This window comes from Rhopilema esculentum, chromosome 11 (assembly GCF_057945365.1).
Source record: "Rhopilema esculentum isolate cy_ngs chromosome 11, ASM5794536v1, whole genome shotgun sequence".
Classification (NCBI taxonomy): domain Eukaryota; kingdom Metazoa; phylum Cnidaria; class Scyphozoa; order Rhizostomeae; family Rhizostomatidae; genus Rhopilema; species Rhopilema esculentum.
In genome coordinates, this window is record NC_142825.1 from 15,950,300 (window position 1) to 15,972,150 (window position 21,851).

General features: G+C 37.3%; 2 protein-coding genes across 2 annotated transcripts; both read left to right on the forward strand.

The window, feature by feature from the left end:
• The first annotated feature begins 1,919 nt into the window (after positions 1-1,919).
• Positions 1,920-3,149, forward strand: LOC135693207 (uncharacterized). Its single transcript, XM_065211606.2, has one exon. It carries the CDS (start codon positions 1,920-1,922, stop codon positions 3,147-3,149), a length of 1,230 nt encoding a protein of 409 aa, XP_065067678.2.
• A 13,759-nt stretch (positions 3,150-16,908) lies between these two features.
• Positions 16,909-17,373, forward strand: LOC135693577 (uncharacterized). Its single transcript, XM_065212107.2, has one exon. It carries the CDS (start codon positions 16,909-16,911, stop codon positions 17,371-17,373), a length of 465 nt encoding a protein of 154 aa, XP_065068179.2.
• Positions 17,374-21,851: the final 4,478 nt, after the last annotated feature.

Here is a 21,851-nt window from a genome sequence, read left to right on the forward strand (position 1 = left end):
CTCTAGTATTCCTGTAAACATCATATTGGATGTTCATGCTCTGGCTGGTATTTTTCCACAAAGATTGGATGTTTTTATTGGGAGAGGATTTCAGTGCATTACGACAAAAAGTTTGACACTGCATGAATTTAACAGAAGGAAGAATCAAGTTAAGACCGAACTGGTTTTTTGACAGAATAATGCCACTTAAAGTAGCACTTATGGGTAAATCGAGCCAACGGCGGATAAATGCAGAAACTTGATTATCAAGGTTTTCGACGATCCAGGTTTTTGATAGATCGGCTACTGTGAGGTGCCACGAAACTTGTGAGAGAAGATAGCTGTTATAAAGAAGCAGCTTATTCTTTGGATGGAGAGGTAAAGAATCAATTTGCGTTAGGAGTTCTGTGAAGATGGAGCTGAGCTTAGACATATGTTCTTGGTTGCTCATATTAAAGTCGAAGTGACGCCCAAGATACTTAAAAGACTCTCCAGTTATGACAGGAGGGACCATTTCATTATTGATGAAGAGCTTTGGCTGATATTGTAGGGAGCGTGTTGAGAATTTTTTAATACCAAAGGTTGTGCATTTGTCTACTCTTATAATCATGTTAGACCATTGACACCATCTTGTAAAGCAGTTTAAGAGTAGCTGGTTTTCTTTCTCCCCATTTGTAATGACTGCAGCATCGTCTGCAAACTGAAACCAGTGCTCTGGGGTAAACATACAGTCTGGTTGGCTATGGGGAGAGAAACCAAGTTGTTTGAATTTTTCTGCCTTTATGTATTGAATGAAAGTGTTAAAGCACATGTTAAATAGAAGGGGACTTAGGCAATCACCTTGAAGAACTCCACGTTTAACAGGAATAGCAGGGGTAACAAATTTATCTGTGATAATAGAGGTTTTAAAATAGTAATAATAATAATAATAATAATAATAATAATCGTGAGAAACAAAATTAACAGGCTATATGACACAGACCAAAGAAAAGTATACAACACGTTTAGAGAAATCCTGAAAAACGATGACTGAGATGATGTGAGTTTTAAGACAAGAAGCGCCAAAACCGGAAGCCAAACAACACTTACCAAAGAAGATTTTGAAGACTACTGGCCAAAAATTTGGAGCAAAGAATCGAAGGTAAATCTGGAAGCAAAATGGATCAAAGACGTTGAACAAGCCATTAGCCAGTCAACAGCAGTCAATGATGATGAAATCGTAAATATCACAAAGGAGAAATTCACGAATATGCTTAAAACGAAAAAAAACTGGTCGTCACCCGGTAAAGATAAAATAGTGAATTACTGGCTCAAAGCGTTTACAACTACACACGAAGGTATATCGGTAGCAGTCACTGAACTGATTAACAAGCAGACACCTATTCCCACATGGTTACTTGAAGGAAGATGTAGGCTACACCCAAAAAAGCTCCAGCCAAAAGCACCTGACCATCGTCCCATCACCTGCTTAAATACGATGTACAAGTCAATCACTTCACTCGTAAGCGAATATCTACCATTAAAGACCCTACAGATGGATCAGAGAGGAGGTAGACCTGGAGTAATGGGATGCACTGACAACATGTTAATTGACAAAATGATCCTAGAAGATGCAAAAATGAATAAAAAGAATTTATCAATGGTTTGGACTGATGTAAGAAAAGCATTTGATTCCGTGACACACGCTTGGATTCTTAAGTTGTTATCAATGAATAAGACAAACAAACGAATCATAAAGTTTGTAGAAAACATAATGAAAGGCTGGAAAATCTCAATAACCGTCGATACAGTAAATGGAAAGGAACAATTGGAGCCAATAAATGTCAAGAGAGGTATGCTGCAAGGAGACAGCTTTGTTGTCAAGCTTTTTGTGCTATGTCTACCCAATAGCTTGGACGATTAGAGGATATGAGGGTTACCAACTGACGCACGACAGGACAATGAAGATAACACACCTATTATTTGTTGACGATTTAAAACTCTATGCAAAGTCAGAGAACAAAATATCAGTCGTGACAAAGAAAGTTAAGGAAATGTATGAAGATATTGGGATGTCCTGGGGCCTGGAAAAGTGTGCTTCTTTGCATGTAGTTAGAGGGAAAGTATCAAAGAGCGAAGATTTACCAATAGGAGCAAAGGATTCCATCTCAGTTATGGAATCTAGCGACAAGTACAAATTCCTTGGAAAGTATGAAAATTTCGAACAGCTGGACAAGTTCACGTTCCAACAAGCAGAACAAGAGTATCTACGAAAATTGAATGTTATATGGTCATCACCCTTGTCAGTACCAAGAAAACAGACAGCTTGCATCGTCTTTGCTTTGCCTACATTAGAATACTTCATGGGGACAAGTAATTGGTTGATAGCAGATATTCAAAATCTTGACAGGAAAAGCAGAAAGGTAGTCGAGATGCATAAAGGAAAACACATCTCAGAATCAATAGCAATGCTCTATTTGCCACAGAAATGTTGTGGAAGGGGCTTCAAGTCTGTAGAGGATACCTATAAGATCTCAAAAATTAAGGTGGCACATCACATTAACATAAGCAAAGATCCAAGAATAAAGCCGGTACGCTCGTTCCAACATTACAAAAGCAAAAAGAACTGCAAGTCAATTTTTGTTGAAGCAACAAGGTACGCAAAGGAACATTTCAAAGCTGACTTGAGCCTTTTAGAGGAAAAGTCTGTATTAAGCTATGAACAGGAAAGAGTGGAGTTAAAAGATAACAACTATATACAGATCCAACGCAGACTAGGGAGTATCCTTCAAAGACTATATGAAGAAAGAGTTAGAAACCAACCTTGGTTAGGATTCTACACGGTTTCAATACTAGATAGTGATGAAATATCAAAGAACAGTAGAAACATTTTTCGAAGCTGGAAAAACATCCCAGATATAGTCTTATCGACAAATGAATCAATAAAGCAACAGTTACTACCTACCAAAGCGTATTCAAAGTACAAGTTAAAGATGGAAACTGCAAATACAACATGTAGTCTATGTAAGCAAGCAGAAGAAACAGTCGTTCATTTGCTGTGCTCCTGTGCAGCATTAGCACAAACACTCTACAAGGCACGACACGATAGAATGTTAAGACCTATTTATCATCTAATACGAGCAAAGTTTGAATTTGATGGAAATAATCGTGGAGTTCCATGGTACAAGTAAGCATTACCTCTTGCAAGCATCGAAAATGATCGTGCTAAGATTATGTGGGACATACCGATGCACTTAGACAAAAGACCAAGCAACAATGCCATTAAGCCTGATATGCTGATAATTGACAAAGTAGGAAAAAAGGTCAGTTTGATAGAGGGGACTATATGTGCACCTGGATGTATTGCCAAGAGAGAGAAAGAAAAACAAGACAAGTATTCTGAAATGAGAAAGTCACTGGAACGGTTAAATCGTGGATACGAAAAAGATCAAATCAATGTTGTATTTAACGTTCTAGGCTGTTACAGCAAGCAATTGGAGTGTCATATCAAGAGACTATGTGAAGGAGAGAAGGAGGCAAAATTAGTAATCGAACAATGTCAAAAATGGGTACTCAGCCAAAACTGTGAAATTGTTAAAACTTTTTATGAAAGAAAATAGAACAACAAAAATAATCTGCCTAGGCATTAGCCAGCAGTATAGTGGACACAACAAAAAGCAACAGAAACAATTTTGACAATATTCGTATTTGCCCTAGTGTCCGAGCTAAAAGCTCAGTTAACATAAAAGGTATGTCTACTAGGCTTGTGTTATCCACCACATACATAATCACTTCATATAAACTGTGAGACACAAGATTTAGAAGTCATTCAATGTGAAAATGTAATATAGAACTTATTGTATCTGATCATACGCAAGGGCCGAGAGAAAATAGATTCACATGAATAACTTCTTAACCCTGTGTCTCCATATATAGTTGGCCATTATCAAATTTGATACCGAGCACCACTGTAATGTGCTCTTTACAATCAACTTATCTACTGACAATGATCTCATAACAGTCCAAACATCCTTTTTGATGCAACCAAGTGAGCCAAAGCAAAGCACTTTCAAATCCACCTCCCAACCTAACGACTGCAGCAGACTGCACAGCGGCTGATACCGTTTCTCTTTGGTGTTCAGTGCTTGCTCAAAATACAGATCGTAGCAGATAGTCACCTCTAAGATAATGCATTTACGTGACTGATTGTCAATGATAATGATGTCAGGTTTACGATGCGTAATACGCTGTAATTCATCACCATATTCCGTTATTATTGATTCTGCAAGTTTGTTTGCATGAAACTGGAAACCACTTATACTTCCTGAGATCACCTCAAATATTTTGTCAGCAATTCGATTGTGACGTCGACTATAAAAGTTGTGAAACTCTCTACATCCATTCATCAGATGTGCGACACTTTCCGTGTGCTGATGGCAAAAGGGGCAAGAAGGGTCATTATCACGATTCCATACATGCTTTGTGAAGTTTGTTGGAAGTAGACTCAACCGTGCTTTTATTGCAAACTTCACCAGTAAATCACTTACTTTCCAGTTGTAAAAAATTGAATGGGAGGATTTCAACTGAACATCAGTCATGCAGAGAAAGGGGCCTTGAACTGACAATTGCTTTGCTTTTTGCAAATCTCGATTAACTGTCTGTTTGAATAGCAACTTCTGAAGTGGAGCACCTTCATCAAAAAATTCACCATTAATAATTACTCCAGCCTTTCCTTGCCTGAACTCAATGGAAACATCTAGCTTTCTAGCATATCTCAGAAGATCTGGCCAATCTGATTGACACCCAAATTTGGTACGACTATTCAGGTAGCCGTCTTCACTAATCTCAAACCCAAGGAAGTTCATATCATTATCTGTTGAAGCAACTTTCCGTTTTTCCATATCCAAATTAAGGGATTGACGTGCAATGTTCTTGAACTGTAATTGGGGATGATTCAACATCTTAATGAGAAATGCAACCCTTGTTGACCTATACACATCTGACACACGCTTAACTCCAATCCCTCCGTGCTCGCGTGGTAAGAAGATGATGAGCTGTGTTGTTGTTTCATACAAATCGTACATATTTCGAACTGCCTTCACCAAGGACTTTTCCATGAGTTCCAACTGCTCCTCTGTAAACCTTGTATTGTAAAAATGGTGGAGAATCTTCGCGAGAGCCAAGTTATTTAAAGCACTAGCCTTTAGAGCAAGGGGCAATTTGCAGCTTGTTATTTTTTCCAATAAATCTTTATAACTTTCTATAACTTCATACACTTGCACAGCATCTTCGCCGGAAAGTGAGAGAGACTTTCCAAGATACTTATAGGACTTGTCACGGGGATAAACTTCGATGACATTTCCTTGAATTGACACAGTTGGCTTTTTATCTGCCTTGCCTTTGTACCAGTTATTCCCAGACCTCCTTGCATACATAACTGCACATTTACTGGGTTTCACTTCTAAACCTGCTATCTTCATGGCAACTTGTCCGATATCAAACATCTCATTTATAATCGTTACGTCATAACTGACAACAACAACATCATCCGCAAAAGCTTGCAATGGACATGGATTAATCCTTCTTTCATCTTCGATGCCGTGCCTGATAACAGCCTCTCTTACCATAGGCTTGCATACTCTGTCAATCACCAATATGAATAAAAGTGCACTCAAAGGGTCACCTGTCTTTGTTCCTCTGATTATATTGAACTCTTTACTCAATTCAAACCCACAAATCACAGAAAACGAAGAGTAACGGTATAGATCTTCGACCAAGCAACAATAAATCAAAGGAATGTCAAATTCCCGGAGAGTTTCAAAAAGGAAACTATGCTCAATGCTCCCAAACGCATCCGCAAAATCCACAAAAACTGCACAAAACTTTGTACTTAAGTGTCTGAAATCATCCATTGCGGCTTTCAAACTAAAAATCAATTCCTGTCTGTCACGATCGGGCAGGAAGGCACGCTGCCAAAAAGCAATCTCATTGGATATGTGTGGGGTGATTCGTTTACAGATTGCTTTCGAAAACACCTTGTAACAAGTGGGTAAAAGAGATACATCCCTAAGCGTTGACAAATCATTGATACTAAAATTCTTCTTGGGGATTCGCTGAACAATTGACTTTTTCCATGATGTTGGTATTCGCAAATTTACAAGCACAACGTTCAAGATATTCACAAAAACATACCCATTTTCGCTAAACATTTCCTTCATGTCCTCGTAAGTAACCCCATCGGCACCACAACTCTTCCCACTGGGGCAGCCTTTCACAGTAGATTCAATCTCATCATAGCTGAAAAAATGACCATAATTCACAGATGCCAATGCCTCCTCACGATCAAAGAATGGAGGTACAACACCTTCAAAGCCGTTAGAATCAGCACATTTGCTCGACTGAGCGTAATAATCCTCATTCCGTTGCACTGAAATTATAGCATTCTCGATGTTAGGCCAATAGCCGTTGTTCCTTATTACAGCTATCGCCTTCTTCCTTCGCTGTAACCACAAACAGGTCAGCTTTTCCTTTGATACTTCGTCGCTATTGTTATTCCCTCTTCTTTTTGACGAAAAGAATGGTATGATTGTATTGTTAATGTATTTCAATTGTTTACTTATGTACTCAATTCTATCCATAGCGTTATTTATGCAATAATTGTCATCCCTTGGGAACAGTCGCAAACCACGGCAAACAAATTTCAAAAAGTTCACGCTCCACTGCGACCCATTCACCCTCTTGGCCAAGAACTTGTTGTTTTGGTAAAATATCCCCGATAATATCTTTGCAACTTTAATCCAGTCACCAATAATTCCACGACAAATAAAGTCTCCGTGGTTCGTCCTTTTCGAAGCAAAAGGCGCTCTGAATTTTCGTTCCCTGTCCTGAAAAGCTCCCCACTCGTCTCCATTCAATAACCTGATATCATCATAGATTTCCTCGCAATCAAAATTTGAGTCGAACTTGGTTCCAACAAAAAATATCTTTCCTCCTCTTATGGCTGATTTAATTGCTCTTTTTAGCTTGACAATCATGAATATTAACTTGATGTAGTGAATAACAGCATTAACGACGGCAGTTACGACGGATTACGTGGAATTTTTAAACTTCAGACAGACGCACCATTAGGCCCGACTGCCCTCCATCGTCACCCAGGCTGGTAATGGGTAAACAATGTCAAAAATGGGTACTCAGCCAAAACTGTGAAATTGTTAAAACTTTTTATGAAAGAAAATAGAACAACAAAAATAATCTGCCTAGGCATTAGCCAGCAGTATAGTGGACACAACAAAAAGCAACAGAAACAATTTTGACAATAATAATAATAATAGTAATAAGAATAATAATTTTGTTCAGATTCCAGGTCATCAGTCCTTTAACGAGGTCCAAAAATAGTCCTGAACACATATAGTGAGCGCTTGCTATTTGAACAATTATTTTAAAATCAGTTGATAGATACTTGCAATTTAAGCTTCAGCCAAACCAGCGCAACATTTGGTCTAACAAATCCCAACAATGTTGGGTATAAATGTTTGGGCGGTTTGGCCACCTATGCTGGACGATGTTGCATGATGTTGGGTGATGTTGGACGAAGTTTGAATATGGTGAAAAATGTTGGGTGATGTTGGACGATGTTGGGATGGTTTAGCCACCCTGTCCAGCAAAATCACGCTCACGCAACCGCGATAAGGAAAGGCTGCCGCAATTTGATTTGTTATGTTTTGGTTAGGAAGCTGCGAATGCGACTTATAAAAGATAGAAACTTAACATCAAAGGAAATATCAGCTTTATGAAACATGGCAACTTCTGTTAAACAAAGAAAACAATGAAAGAATGTTCTTTTGTTTGATTCAGTTCTCAAATAACCCCCTTTCGTTTCTTATCTTTATCTATTTTCTACTCTTGCATCGCTTAACCATGCTTTTGCTCTCTTCATGGCCATGAACAAAATTTCAAATATATCCTCATCGTTTTGTTTGTAATCAAGTCTCATCGCCATGCTCAATAAGTAAATTAGGTTAGGCCCAGTGGATGGTTGATGATAAATCGACAAATGTTGGATGAAATGTTGGCTTGCTTTGGCCAGCCCTGCCTCCAACAATGTCCAACAATGCCCAAAAGTTGCCAACAATGTTGGGATTTGTTGGACGAAATGTTGCGCTGGTTTGGCCGGGACTTTAGATTTAATCGCAGAAATAGCACACTGTTGTTACCGGTTTTATCTGATCGTGCAGAATCTTCAGCCAATTTCAGTATGGTCTCAGCAGTCTATTAAGTAAGTAAGAATATTGGAATGGAATTCGGTTTTCTAAAGTGTGGAGTGTTAAAAATGAAAAGGGGAAAACCTGTAAAATCCCAGGAAGTAAAGCTAGGAGACGAAGTTGTGGTTAATGTAGGAGAAGATAGATATGAATACATTGGTATTTTGGAATGGGGTAAGATTCAGGAAAGTAAAATGAAGGGGATGTTCGGAAAGGAATACCTCCGGAGAAGGCTGATCCTCAGTATCATGAAACTTGGGGCTGATTGAGCAAAGGCGACCTTAAATGCACAACTGAAGCATTTATATGTAGTGCATAGGAACAATCACTGAGAACAATTTATTTGAAATACCATATTGAAATAATGTGTTACGTATGTAAACAATTTTTGATAAACAACTTTTGTGTCAAATTGATTGAATTGTTGTTTATTATAAATTGAGGCATATGGTTGATCAGATGGCTCTAGGCATACTTGTTTAAAATTTCGCTTATTATTTGTTATTCAATTGCAAGCACTCGAGCGAAAAAAGGCCCTTGTCCAAAGGTGATAGAAACAGCATCCTGCCCGGCTCTTTTCATTAATTCTTACAGAATGGTAGATAATCATTTCTGACAGACAGATAAATAAAGTATTAAAAGTTAGCTGTATGTTGCACACCCTGCCATTGCTATATTTCATACTTCTAGATTATACGTTTTCCTAAGCAATTAGACTTCCTCAATGCAAAAGGTGGGCTAACCGTCCAATGTTACTTAGGGCCACATTATTGGCTAAGCATAGTAAACAATCCATAACAAACCCCGATCATAATGTTATTCTAAAATTGCCGCTTGGATGACAGTTTTTCTTAGGATGTCATTCTCTCTCGTTGGTTCGTAACTTAAAATTGTGTAGTGTTAAATATTAACCTTTGCTTGTAGAATTAAATTAAATTATATTTATATGTTAGAAGCAGAAGGTCTTGAATTGCCCACATATATCGAGGATTTGCCAAATTTTCAATGGAATTCGGATGTCAGGGGATTGCCTTATCTAAATGAATACGATATTAACGAGTAACTTACTCAAACTATCAACTCAAGGTACTTAACTGTTTCTGAACTGGCGTCTTTGAGTTCTAATACTAAACAACACTCAATCCTACCTACTAACAAAATAAGTCTCTCTCGTCATTGCGATGATTTGATAACTCTGTGTGTTCAAGCTAAACAATCTTTTGATATCATCGGATTATCTGAATCCTGGAACTCTATACAAAGCAAAATACTTACTAATGTTGATATAAATGGCTATAAGCTTTATGATACAGTATCAAAGAGCTGAAAAGGAGGTGTTTGTTTATATGTTGAAACATCTCTTAATTCTTGCACTCGTGAGGGTCTAAGCTGAAGTTGTGATGGCTTTGAAACTGTATGGGTTGAAGTTTAAAATAAGAATAAAAATAATTTCTTATTCTCTTGTGTAAACAGACACCCAAATTCTGACATAAACATGCTACTTTCTCGTCTTAATTTCGTTTTGCCAAAATTAATTAATAAAGAAGTTTTCATCATGGTGATTTCAATGTTAGTCTACTAAATTATGACTCGCATACGCCTACGATTGACTTCATTAATACTTTCTTCTCAAATAACTTTTTTTATCTTGCATAAATCAGCCAACCAGAATTTCCAATCTTTCATCGACAATCATTGATAATATTTTTACAAGCTTAACTAATGCTCAAATCACAAGTGGAAAAATTTAAACACATATATCGGATCATTTCCCTTAGGTTCTAATAGTACAAAATGCAAAAACCTCCAAAGATAAAGACGACATTTTAAAACATGCTTATTCATCTTTTAATGAGAGAGATTTTATAAATGATTTCATCGGACTTGATCTGAACTATCTTAACTCTGTCTCTGATATTGATAAGGTTTATGATCAATTTCTCAATGACGTTACTTTACTAGTCGAGAAGCATGTTCCTATTAAAAAATGCTCTAAAAAAGAATCAAAACTTATGGAAAAACCTTGGATTAACAACAGATTACAAAAAATGGTGAAAATTCGCGATCGACCTCTAAGGAAGTTAAAGAAACATAGCTCAGAGAGCAATGCAAATCTTTAAAAAGATTTCGAAATCTCTTAGCAAGTGAACTGAAGAAAAGTAAAATTAACTACTTTCAAGACTTTTTTGCAAAAAATTGTAGGAATATGAAGAAGATTTGGAAAGGAATTAAGTCAATAATCTCACATAAAGGCTCTGTTCAGTCAAAAATTTCTCAAATTAAAGATGAATATGGAAACACAATATCTGATCCTACCCAAATGTCGAATATACTTAATGAATACTTTGTTAATGTCAGAAAACATAACTAAAACATAACATCCCGAAAACACTAAAGTCTCTCCTAAAATATCTAAATAATAGAATTGCAAATTCTTTGTTTCTTTCTCCAGTCACTCATTTAGAAGTTGAAGGTATAATATCAAATTGTGACTCTTCAAAATCTGTAGGTCCTCACAGTGTTCCAATAAATTTAATAAAAATTCTTCAACAACATATCTCTCATCCACTTGCTGAGTTCATAGATCAATCTTATCTTAACGGAATTTTCCCACGCAAATTAAAGTTGGCTAAAGTAGTCCCTCTTTTTAAAAAGGGAGACCCTGAAGTTAGATCCAACTATAGGCCGATCTCCTTGTTGCCAATTTTTAGTAAATTTTATGAAAAAGTATGCACAAAAGGCTCTACTCTTTTGTTACTCATAATAAAATCATATATCCTTTACAGTTTGGCTTTCAAGAAAATCATTCGATTGATCATGCATTAATTAGTATGACTGAAGCTATTGAAAGTAGCCTTGACAACAAAAAATATGGGTGTGGTATATTTATTGACTTACAAAAGGCCTTTGATACTGTAAAACATAACATTTTGCTTTCCAAACTCGAACACTATGGAATTAGAGGGAATGCACTTGGCTGGTTCAAATCGCATCTTACAGATAGAGCACAGTTTGTTTGAATTAATGGTAGAAATTCAGAGCAACTGAAGATTACATATGGTGTGCCCCAAAGATCAGTGCTAGGACCCTTGCTCTTTCTTTTATACATCAACGATTTGCCAAGAGTTTCAAAATATTTAAAATCTTCCTCTTTGCTGATGACACAAATATCTACTTGGAATTAGAAACACTTGAAAAGCTCACTAAGAAGGTAAACAAAGAACTAAAATATGTCAAACATTGGCTTGATGCGAATAAACTTTGTTTGAATATAAGTAAAAGTAACTTTATAATTTTTCATTCTTCCTCAGCTTCATTACCACTAGACATTATAATCAAAATCGGTAAAAAGCACATTTCCAAGGTAAAATACATCAAATTCTTAGGACTCCTCTTGGATGAACACCTTCGTTGGAAATATCATCTTGCTGAACTCTCAAAAAAACTGGCAAGAACCTGTGGCATTCTTTTCAGGATTAGGAACCTCCTCCCAACAGTTACATTAATATCAATTTATAATGTTTTGTTTATGCCCTTCTTACAATATGGTATTATTGTTTGGGGACAAACGTTTGATTCAAATATTGAGCCATTATTTAAAATTAGAAAAAAGAGCTGTTTGAGCTATATCCTCTTCCTATTATTAAAAACTTAAAATTACTTAGAATCTCAGATGTCTTGAAACTGAAACTATTATATTTTGTTCATGAATCTATCAATAAGCTAACCCCAATACATCTATTCACTGTCACGGCACAAGGCAATCAACACGTGGTGACCTCTTCCTCACTATGGCAAATACTTTACAGTACGGCTTGAAATCAACTTGATATATGGGGGCAAAATTATGGAACAATCTACCTGTAGAAATAAGAACTACCTCTATAAATTCTTATTCAAATATATTTGAAAAAATATCTTCTAGAAACTGTTTGAAAATCAGTGAGCTTTGCAAAATTTCTTGTTTGGTCCATAAAGTAATTTAATTTAATTCAACTTGATAAAATTAGAAATGAACATATAGATCACTGAAACAAAAGGGGGGGGGGCTTCATATCTTTAGTTAACCTACTTTGAAGGCTCCTCCTTAAGAATTCTGCTTCATTTTGGCTTTTAAATAATGTTATTATTGTTGTTGCATTCTTTAGTTGATTTGTTTATAATATATATAACTAACTAGCTTTTAGAAATGTAGTATAATTTGAATTAAATCAAATCAAATCAAATCAAATCAAATCAAATTGACCTCCCAATAAGTGCTACCTTGAGTAGCATTATTCTTTCTAAAAACCATTTTGGACTCAGCCTAACTTTATCATCTACCAAATTCCTAAAGTGTCAAAAAGTTTTACACAACGCATTGATATCTTCACCAAGCGATAACATTCGCTCTTTATGGAAAAATACCAGCAGTAGCATATATATACAATATGATATATATAGAAAAACAAAAGAATCATTAAAGGCTGTCCAGCATGAGTATAAAGATCGTCTGCAAAACATCCTAGCCTCCAGAGGATCTTCATTATCATATCTCTTTAACCAGAATCTTCCACAAATAAACAAACTTTGGTCCAAGATGCAAAGTAGCATGCCTCAAAATATTTTCAATTTCACTATAAGGTACCTGAACAATAGCCTGGCCAGACAGAAAAACCAGAAAAAATGGAACTTGAGCCAAACCTCTGACTTTTCTTTCTGCTTTCTGCCAGTAATCCTCCTTCAGGTTGTTGCTGGCTGGAAAACATATCTGGAACAAGGCCGATACACCTGGCGACATAATTCTATCTTGAACTTTCTAGCTAAGTCACTAAAAACTGTCAATGGATCTACAATCTACGCTGATATACCTGGTTTTCTTTCACCATCAATCATAAATGAAGAAAACCTTCGCCCTGATCTTCTCTTGAGGACTAACAACAATTACCCCTACACTTTAGAGCTAACTGTTGGCTTCAAATCCAATCTTGACACAAATGCAACAAGAAAACACAGCAAGTATGTTCCTCTCTTATCTGGTTTACAGGGGCAGTTCAAATGTGTCTCCAGGGGCGCAAATGCAAATTTTTTTTAGGGGGCTGTTCTTTGAAGGGACCGATTTTTGCGATATAGATATTGTCGTGGCCGCTCTCCAGGGCCGTCGCGAGGCAGGCCTTGTTGAGGAAGGGGGGGGGGGGGGGGTGGATAGCAAATTTACCTGATTGAAATATGATTGCCTGAAATTATATAGTTGCTGTCACGAGCCTCTGCAATATATTTTGTGAATCTAACTCTGTATATAATTCGCCACATATATTTTTATATGATAGTAACGGACTTTCCTAATAGTTTTGTTAAATCTCTATATCATATAGAGGTCATACTTATTGCAAATCTCCCAGTGAACTATCCGTGCTACGTTGTCGTGGTGTCGCTTATATTCCTTCTGGGCTAATTTGCTACATTCACATATGATATGGTTCACAGTTTCCCCCTGTTGTGAAAGACAATGACCTCAACCTTTCTTTATCTTACTCAGGGGCGGATCCAGACAAAAATTTGACATTCTCAAAACCCATTATGACCGACCGACCACGCCCATTTTCCGGAAACGCCCAAGAAATTGTTTTCTGTCTTTTATGGATGCAATGATTAAAATTATTGAAATTTTAAGAGGAGAAATAGAAACAAACAATAAGAAGTGGCAGACACCCAGGGGAGATGAAGGGAGGTAGTTGTTCCCCAACATTTTGGGAAGACAGAGGTCTTTTATTCTAAAAAGAATGGACAAATGTGATGTCATCTTATCAAAAAAATAGGCTTGCCCCCTCATATTATTGCCCAAAAAACAACAATGATGCAACATTAAAGAATTACTTAATAAGCATAGCAACACTAGTAATTGAAAATTGGGTAATGCAGGGAATAATAACACAAAGATCAAGACAAAATGTGTGTGGCAAATTGTGCTTGGTTTTCTAATGGTTTAACATGTGGAATTTTATAGAAAGAAGTGTAGTTTTGTGGACATCCAAATGATTGATAAAAATTTAAGGGCACAAGACTCATCATAGAAGAGAATTATTAACGAAAGTTGACCAATGAAATTACTAAAAATGCAGGCACTTTCAGAGTATACAAGCCATAGAAACTTGGACAAAGAAATGGGCAAAAACCTTTTCTAGCAACAAAAGTAGACTGCTAAGGCTAGTCAACTTCTTTCTGGATGCTAACTCTCTTAAATGCATCATATCTTTTGGCATATGATAATTGCACTGCTTTAGAGTAAAATATTTCTGCATCAAAGTCAAAGTCTGTATATCTGTTTCAGATTTGTTGTTCATCATTTGGAAATACATGGAAGAAAAATTACTTTGGGATGACTGTCTATTTAGAAGATCCATCAAATTTAAATTTGAATCTTCTGAGACCTGACACTCTATACTAAACTTCCCTTTGCTTAGCTTTCAGATGCACTTTCTTTTGTCAAAGAAAATGATAATTTTTTGCCTTCATAATATTTCCTTCCACAGGAATGTTAACCAAAATTAGCTTTTTATCCAAACCACAATTCCATCAAAACTTAGTCTGGTAATAGGCTTGCTAAAATAAGCAAACAAATGCATTTCTCATCATTTTTCTTGTTGAAAGACTACTCCATTACTCCAACTCCTGCCATACTAGATTACATCATACCAAATACTGCATTTTAACATCCATTAAAAACAGATTCTATCTGCCTTTACTGTGTGTACTAACTTAATGTAAAACATACTTTATTGGACAGCATTTTCAGTTCCTAGTACCACCTTGCTCAAATAAATATATCTCAAGATTTTGACTTCTGTGTTGCATTCTCAATAAACCTTGTTCGTTATTGGCTTAGTATCAATAAAACAGAAAAGGAGATGCATCTCCAAAACAAGAGTGCAGTGTATGACAATAGGCCCATGTAGCTCATATGATTAACCACATCAAAATTTCCAAAGATGCAACATGTCAAATGGTTTCAAAATAGAACACAACAGCCCACCATAGCATAAAACTTTTCACCAAAGGCTGTGACAACAAATCCTATTCTGCTTGGTAACAATATCAGTAACAAGACTGTAAGAAAGTAATGACTTCTCTAACTGTTAAAATCTCTCTTAACTTTTTTACAGCTAGTTCTTTAAATTAAATTACAGCAAAAGTGAAAATCAACTTGCAAATAAATAACATGTTATTTAAAACAAATTAAATAGCTATTCAAACAAACTAAAATGTATCCATAAACATTATATTACAAAGATAGGCAACCATTTAATCATTGAATGAATATTCTAGTTCTAGTTAAATTCAGAACAGTGTAATTTTTGTGAATTCTACATTTAAATCACATTACACAAAAACAGAAAGACAATGGTAAGGTATCGGTGTTAAATTAAGTATTTTACCAGCATCCAGAGGGGCCAGTCTGCAAACTAAACAAACTTTTTGCAGAATTTACCACCTGAGCCTCTAGGCCCAGTAGCAGCAGCACAAAATGAACCCCTATATAAAATTTTTCAGCAGTACCTCAAAGTCTGACCCTTTCTCGTTCAACAAGATTCAGCCATCAAAATGAAAGAATTCTTTTGCCACAATAAATGTCGAAGGTTGTGTGTTACGATCTGGTTCTGGCGCCTAGGCCCTCCCGGCAGACTTGTAAGTAACCATTCCCTAGTCAGCGAAAAAAAATACTCCTCGCTGGTATCCAAAGCACAATCGGTCAATAACTGTTTCAATTCTTCCAATACATCCATACTTGCAATGGGTTCTTGTGAAATTATTCTCTAATCAAGCACAAACACAAATCATTACCAGGCACTGCCACTGCCACAGCCACTGTAGTCTGGATTCTTGATCACGTGAAGTTGGTGTTCCCTGTCAAATTTAGCTACTTTGTGGACCAGCCCACTAACTTCTCAAGATTCTCAAACTGCGACGTAGGCAAGACCTCATAAAATATATGTTAAACATATGCCAGATATACCCTATTAAAAGTGAATGGGTTTAATACATCATTCTGGCGAATTTTCCTCTCGTTAAAATCTTTCAGGTCGACCTCTTCTAAGTGACAAAAATGAATTGAAATTCTCTGCGTGCGCATACAGAAACTGCGTACAACTTTCTAAAAATGCGAAGGAACTTCTCAAAATGCATGGCAACAGTCGATAAACTTTCAAAAAATCATGCCTAGATACAGGACGCGGCGCAGCCTCTTACTACTCTCCTGGGTACTAGGTTCAATGAAGGAGAATTTGGTTTTTCATCGGAGAAGATATAAAAATGTTTCGCAAAGGCAAAACGGAGTAAAATATAGCAAATACGACGATTATGTAGAAATAAATACCTAAAATACATAATAAAAAGATGTATGCTTATCTTGAATCTTAAATCTGAGCTCATTCATTACTTTTAGCATTTTATTTAGAATAATCAAACTGGGAAAATCTGACATTCTAAATTGAGAATGTTGAGAATGTCTCGATCCGCCCCTGTCCTTACTACAATAGAATACGTGCTATTGCGTTTTCTATTGAGTTCGTTCCTTTTGTGTATGTTACCTTGTTTACGTTGATTTGAGTTGAGACTAATTTTGTTGAATAAAGCCACAAATGTGCTTATCTCAGATTTTGTTTTTACTCAGTTTACTTCTCTCTCATTACAATTTATTTAACAAAATTTAATGGATAAAATACTGCGACCAGAACGTTTTAACGCCGATCCGAGCGACTCGGGAGCTACGAAATCATGGATTCATTGGAAGCGAACTTTCGAAAATTTTCTCGCTGTGTTAGGGGAAGCAGATATTGACAAGTTTGGAGTTTTGACGAACTTTGTGTCACCTACAGTTTATGAATACATAGAAGAATGTACCACCTACGAATCAGCAATCGAAACGCTTCAAAATATTTACGTAAAACCAACTAACGAAATTTACGTCCGACACGTACTTGCAACTCGACGGCAGCAGGCTGGCGAAACTCTAAATGAGTATTTACAGGCTCTCAAAGTGTTAAGCAAGGAATGTAACTTTCAATCTGTCAATGCTGCAAAGTACTGCGAAGAATACATTCGAGATGCATTCATTACGGGCTTAAATTCAAACCAAATTCGTCAGAGACTATTAGAAATAAAACTCTGGATCTAAAGACAATGTTTGATCAAGCTCGAGCTTTGGAATCAGCGATGCGAAGTTCAGAAAGCTATTCAACTCCTCAGCTATTCAATGCAGTAATTCCATTCTTCGAAACAACTACTCAGCATGCATCCATGACCGACTTGACACAAACAGCCCCAACATTGGCTGCAACTAATGCAAAGTGCTTCTTCTGTGGGAATGCTAAACATTAACGTTCCAAGTGCCCAGCTCGAGATTCTATCTGTTATAAATATCAGAAAAAGGGACACTTTGCGAAAGTCTGCAGAGGAAAACCCGTAAAGACCGATCAAGTTTCGGCTGCACTATGGTCACCTACCCTGGCTACTGTTGGAGCTCCTGAAACACTACAAAAGTCAACTGCTACAGTGGTTGTGAACTGTGACTGGAGTGTCCAAGCCCTCTTTGATAGTGGGAGCAGTGAGAGCTACATACACCCAAGCTTAGTGCAAGTTGCTGCTATACCTGTCAGTCCTTCAACTAGCACAGTCTCAATGGCTACAACCTCATCACACTTAATTACCAAGGACACACATATAAGGATTTTCGTCTGTCGGTCATGCCAGGACTATGCTCGGATCTTATTCTGGGACTCGATTTCTAATCTCAACATGACAGTGTCACATTCAACTATGGTAGCACAAAACCTCCTTTGTCCGTTTGTAGCTTTACTATGCTAAATATTGAGCCACCTTCACCATTTACAAGTCTGACATCTGATTGCCATGCTATTGCCACAAAGTCCAGACGCTACTGTAAAGAAGATTTAATATTCATTATCGATGAAGTGCAGAGACTACGTAAAGAAGGCATCATAGAGCCTAGCCAGTCTCCATGGCGCGCACAAGTTGTAGTTACAAAAGATGACAACCACAAAAAACGTCTAGCCATCGACTACTCTCAGACGATCAATCGATTTAAACAGTTGGGCGCATTTCCGTTACCAAGAATCAATGATATAGTCAACAAAATCGCACAGTACCGAGTCTCCAGTACAATTGACCTTGAAAGTGGCTACCACCAGATACCTTTGAAAGATGAAGACAAACTTTACACTGCCTTTTAAGCCAAGGATGGGCTTTATCAATTTACTCGCCTCCCTTTCGGCGTAACTAACGGCGTGGCATGCTTCCAAAGAGAAATGATGAGATTTGTTCAAAATAATAATTTAAAAGCAGTGTTTCCTTATCTTGACAATATAACTATCTGCGGAAAAGATCAAGCTGATCATGATACAAACCTTGATCTGTTCCTGGAAGCTGCTCGGAAGACTAATCTACAATTCAATGAAAGCAAGAGTGTCTTCTCAACTCGGCGTCTTCCATTACTGGGATATGTCATCGAGGAAGGTACAATTTGTCCAGATCCAGACCGGCTAAAGCCTCTGCTAGAGCTACCTCTCCCACGAAATTCAAGATCTCTGAATAGGTGTCTGGGACTTTTCTCTTATTATTCTCAATGGGTTCCAAATTTCTTTGATAGAATAAAGCCCATAACCAGTCACAAGGGTTTTCCCTTGTCTCAGGACGCAGAGAAGGCATTTGAAGAATTATTGCTAAAGCTGTGGTATCTGCTATAGATGAAACCATTCCTTTTGAAGTGGAGACTGATGCCTCTGATGTCGCTTTAGCAGCTACTCTATACCAGAACGGTAGACCAGTAGCATTTTTCTCTCGCACCCTACAAGGCAGTGAAATAAAACACTCAGCAGTGGAGAAAGAAGCTCTAGCAATTGTCGAGTCCATAAGACACTGGAGACATTTTCTCACAGGTTCTCATTTCACACTCAGTTTCCTACATGTTCAACCAGCGTCTTAAGGGTAAAATAAAGAACGACAAAATAATGCGCTGGAGAATCGAGCTCAGTTGTTACAGCTTTGACATTGTATATAGGCCTGGTAAACAGAATTTTCCTCCAGACACATTTTCCCGAGCTAACTGTGCCACAAGTACAAGTGATTCTCCCTATAAGCTACATGACTCTTTGTCTCATCCCGGTGTGACAAGATTCTGGCATTTCATCCGTACTAAGAACTTGCCATTTTCTCTAGAAGAAGTAAAGAGAACAGTTAACTCTTGCCAAATCTGTTGTGAGTGCAAGCCAAAATTCTTCAGACCAAAGGAAGCTCATCTTATCAAGTCTACTCAACCATTTGAGAGGATTAACATTGATTTTAAGGATCCATTGCCCTCAAACAACAAGAACAAGTACTTCCTAAATATCATTGATGAGTATTCAAGATTCCTATTTGTCTTCCCTTGCCCAGATGTATCTGCCGCAACCGTTATAAGGTGTCTCACCAAATTGTTTTCTCTCTTTGGGATGCCCGCCTATGTACATTCTGACCGTGGATCGTCATTCATGAGTAAAGAGCTACGAAAATTCCTTACAAGCAAAGGTGTAGCTTTGAGTCGTACATCAATTTATAACCCCACCTGTAATGGACCAGTAGAGAGGTACAATGGTACCATCTGGAAAGCAATCAATATGTCATTGAAATCAAAAAATCTTCCAATCGAACACTGGCAATTAGTCCTTCCTGATGTATTGCCCACCGTTCGTTCTCTCCTTTGCACCGCAACGAATGAGACACCTCATGAACGTCTCCTGAGTTTTTTGCGTCGATCTTCTACAGGAAGTTCTATCCCACCATGGTTGGCTGAGAACCGTTCAGTTTATGTAAAGCGCAACGTTCGCCATAGCAAATTTGACCCTCTGGTTGATGAGGTAGATGTTCTTCGTGTTAATCCGCATTATGCACATATCCGGTTTTCTGATGGACGAGAGACAACAGTATCCACTAAAATTCTTGCGCCTCGAGGTGAAACCCCATCAGAATCGCCAGAATCACTAGTCAGTGAGCCAGAATCACCCAGTCATGCATCAGCTGACCCAACCCAAGAACATGTAACCAAATTTGTTGAACCTGCGTCATCTTCAAATGCTAAAGAACAGTCTCCTGTACCAGTTAGATGGTCACAACGTGAACGGCGCCCTGTGGATAGGCTTGATCTATAGACAGGGGTGAATGTTGTGAAAGACAATGACCTTAACCTTTCTTTATCTTACTACAATAGAATGCGTGCTATTGAGTTTGCTATTGAGGTCGTTCCTTTTGTGTATGTTACCTTGTTTACGTTGATTTGAGTTGAGACTAATTTTGTTGAATAAAGCCACAAATGTGCTTATCTCAGATTTTGTTTTTACTCAGTTTACTTCTCTCTCATTACACCCCCTTTTCACTACACATTCTGCAAGTTGGCGAGTCTCTTGATTTGTCAATATGATGTTTGACGTAATTTGTACGTATTGCTTGCTCTTGTGCCGCCATAATTAGTGCTTCTGTCCCTTTCTTCAAGTCTCCGTTCTTTTGCCACAACCACGACTCCTTCCTGTCTATTATCCCATGTGTATCTCTGAAAAACTGACCATGCATTACTTGTTCGTGTCATTTGACTTCTCTTTCTCTTCTTCTTTGATCTTTATACTCTGATGGCTTCATGATGTCATTGTTCATTTCCTGTTGTTTATGTACTGCTTTCAATAACTGCTCTTGCCTGTTTTTAACGTACCATCTAAGGCTATTTTCCTCTGACCGGACGGTTTCTAATACACTTTGCAATCCCCTTCCACCTCTTGCAACATACAATCTTTCGACGTCACTTTTTGGATGTAACGGTCTATTCATTGTCATAATTTTCCGTGTCTGTCTTTCTAGTTTCTCCAGATCCTTATTTGTCCATTTCATTATCCCAGCCCCATATCTCATCACAGCAACTGCCCAAACATTCATTGCTGAAATTGCATTCCTGCTGTTCAAGTTTGATTTCAATATAAGCTTAATTTTTCGCTTGTATTCTGTCTTCTTTATCCCATTTAGTTCTACTATACCCAAGTACTTGTAACCTTTATTCGTTGACGCCTTTTATCTTCTCTCCATCTGGTAGCTCAATTCCATCACAGGTAACCATCTTTCCATGCTTCATGATGATAACACCACATTTTTCTATACCGAATTGCATGCCAATGTCATGACTAAACCTATGAACTGTGTTTACAAGTGATTCTATGTCTCTTCCACTCTGTCAAAATAACTTTAAGTCATCAATATATAGGTGATTTAATTGTTGTTGTTGTTGTTGTAATTTTATTTTAAATCGAAATATAAATTTTAAGCTACACAAAAGTAACTTGTCTAATTCGATTATTTACAAAATATACAAATAAAATTAACAATTTTTTATAGTTTTTAAATACAAATTTACAATAAAGTCATTAAGTTTTTCATACGTTGCATATACAGGTTGCCCCGTCCCAGTTTTCAGATTTTCTGCAGATTTTATTATCTGTGGTAAGCCATTCTAAATTTGTGGTCCGAGGGACCTGAGGCTGTTTGTACCGAAAGTTGTTTGGCTGGGCCTGTAATGCTGCAAGTCTTGTGGACGACGCGAGGATCGTTCAGAGGTTC